At 31.0% G+C, this 2,374-nt stretch overlaps 1 protein-coding gene across 1 annotated transcript; it reads left to right on the top strand.

Moving 5' to 3' along the window:
- Positions 1-513: 513 nt before the first annotated feature.
- Positions 514-1,290, top strand: LOC125849893 (uncharacterized). Its single transcript, XM_049529846.1, has one exon. It carries the CDS (start codon positions 514-516, stop codon positions 1,288-1,290), a length of 777 nt encoding a protein of 258 aa, XP_049385803.1.
- Positions 1,291-2,374: the final 1,084 nt, after the last annotated feature.

Here is a 2,374-nt window from a genome sequence, read left to right as displayed (position 1 = left end):
ATTACTTCTTGCAGTTTGACAAGTCAGGAAATGTTTGTGGAACATTCATGTTAATGGTGCATGCACTCACCTACCATCTTGGTAAATTTTACATGTCAAATTGCAAAAAGATGATTAGTATTCCCTCCGTCTCAATTTATATGACATATTTTCGTTTTTAGTCAGTCCTAAAAGGAGTAATATATTTTCTTATTTGACAAATATTTAATAACGATATCAACATTTTACCCTTGGGTATCACTTGTTTGGCAAAAAGTCCACAAAATGTTTACTATTCTATTTAAAAATTCATTTAATTTAAATAATTTTGGAACCTTGCAGTCTTTTCATATTTTTTAAACTTTGTAAGTTAAATTACATCACATAAATTGAGACGGAGGGAATATCATTCTTTCCATGTGATCTTTTGTTTTATATTTCATTCAATTTCTTCAATTATTTCATAGTTTGCCTTCTCTATTTTCTTAACTTATCTCTTTGTTGCCCAATATCATTTCACATTTAACATCTCATATGAATATCACCATTGTTATGGATGGTTATGAATTTTCCATGGAAATAGACCCTCAAGAACCAATTCTCCAAACAAAACAAAAAATACAAAACTTCTTAGGAGTACCAATGGCTTCACAAACTCTTTCATTTTTGGGTTTTGAATTATTGGATGGATTCAACATTCAAGATTATCCAATAATAACACAAGGTACAAAAATCCAATTAACCATCCAAAATATTATTGGAGAAACATCCTTACAACAAAATAATATTATTGTTTCTTCAAAATTCCAAATTATAGTCAAAATGTCATCAAGAAAATTAAACATAGATATTGACAGTACCGAAACTGTCCAAAGCCTAAAAGAAAAAATACACATAATCGATGGGACCCCGATAAGAAGAATGTCTCTTTTCTTTTCTGGCAACGAATTAAACGATGAGTATCGAAGTTTAATCGAATATGGGGTTGAAGAATTTTCAGAAATTATTGTGTTTTTAAAGACTATGTCACGTATGGTTGCTGAGACACCTTCAAGAGGAATTAGTCTAGTGGTGCAAACATCATCTAGTTTGCTTAATTCAGCAAAAATTCCAATTGAAATGAGTGATTTGGGCACGGTAAATAATTTGAGACAACTATTATTAGATCGAAAAATTCTTCCTATGGATGAATATATTTTTATTCACAAACAAAGGATTATGAGGGATAATTGTAGTCTTCGTTGGCATGGTGTTGAAAATGGGGATTTTGTTTATGTTTTTAAAGGGTCTGTTAGTAGGGAAGGACATTGAGACAACAACTTATATTATATGTTATCTTCTATAGTATGATCTTATATCGTTCATATGTAATTTGTGAGTTGTTACATACTCCTGTTATTTCAATTTATATGATATGAGATCTTGCGTTAAAATTTCAACTAGAAATATCGGAAACTATCGATTCCTAATAAAATTAAATTCTTCCTTTGGCAATCATATACTCCATAAGAAGCTTTGTTCTTGGAATAGTGTATCATGGCATATATTAGTTGTTGCAACTATTTAGTTTATGTGATGCAATATGAAATTGAAATCAATTAAACAAAATATAGCATGATTGATAGTAATATGAAATTGGAATCATTACATAGATTGTGATGGAATAAATAGGATCGATTATCCCTCTTTAATGATATTCGGCCAAACACTTACAACATATATAGAACCCACCCAAGAAAATATAAAAGCCTTGAAGTGCTACAATTTGCAATTAAGGTCCATTATGCTATCAATATACTTATATGTATAAATTATAGGAACCACATATTATAAGTACTAAATAACATCATATCTCTTCTAGTTTTTTATTTACCAAAAATCCCTTAAAAATGATGTTTGCGGGATACATAGCGTTGTGCACGGGATACATTAGATTTGATACATTCCACATAGCGGGATACATATAGCGTTGTGCACGGGATACATTAGGTTTGATACATTCCACTTAGCGGGATACATAGCGTTGTGCACGGGATACATGCGGGATACATAACGTTGTGCACGGGATACATAGCGTTTGATACATTCCACATAGCGGGATACATAGCGTTGTGCATGGGATACATGCGGGATACATAGGTAAATAAGGGATTTTTGAAAATTTTAAAATAAATAGGGATAAATGAATATTACGGTAAGTAAAAGAGTGTAGTTAAGTAATTTGTCCTACTTATATATCAAGGCCTTGAAGTGCTATCATTTGCTATTTGTCATCAGTCCACTTATATACTATGAATAGCTAAATGGAGGGTCTACTTGAAGAAGCCTAGATTATTTTTTAAAATTAATATGATACTTCTTTGGTGAGATCCCTTTTATTTTCTCTCTTTGTTCA

The sequence above is a fragment of the Solanum stenotomum genome, unplaced genomic scaffold (assembly GCF_019186545.1).
Source record: "Solanum stenotomum isolate F172 unplaced genomic scaffold, ASM1918654v1 scaffold11328, whole genome shotgun sequence".
In the NCBI taxonomy this organism is placed as follows: Eukaryota; Viridiplantae; Streptophyta; class Magnoliopsida; order Solanales; family Solanaceae; genus Solanum; species Solanum stenotomum.
Note: the sequence above shows the minus strand (reverse complement) of the source record. Positions and strands in the feature narration are given on the sequence as shown.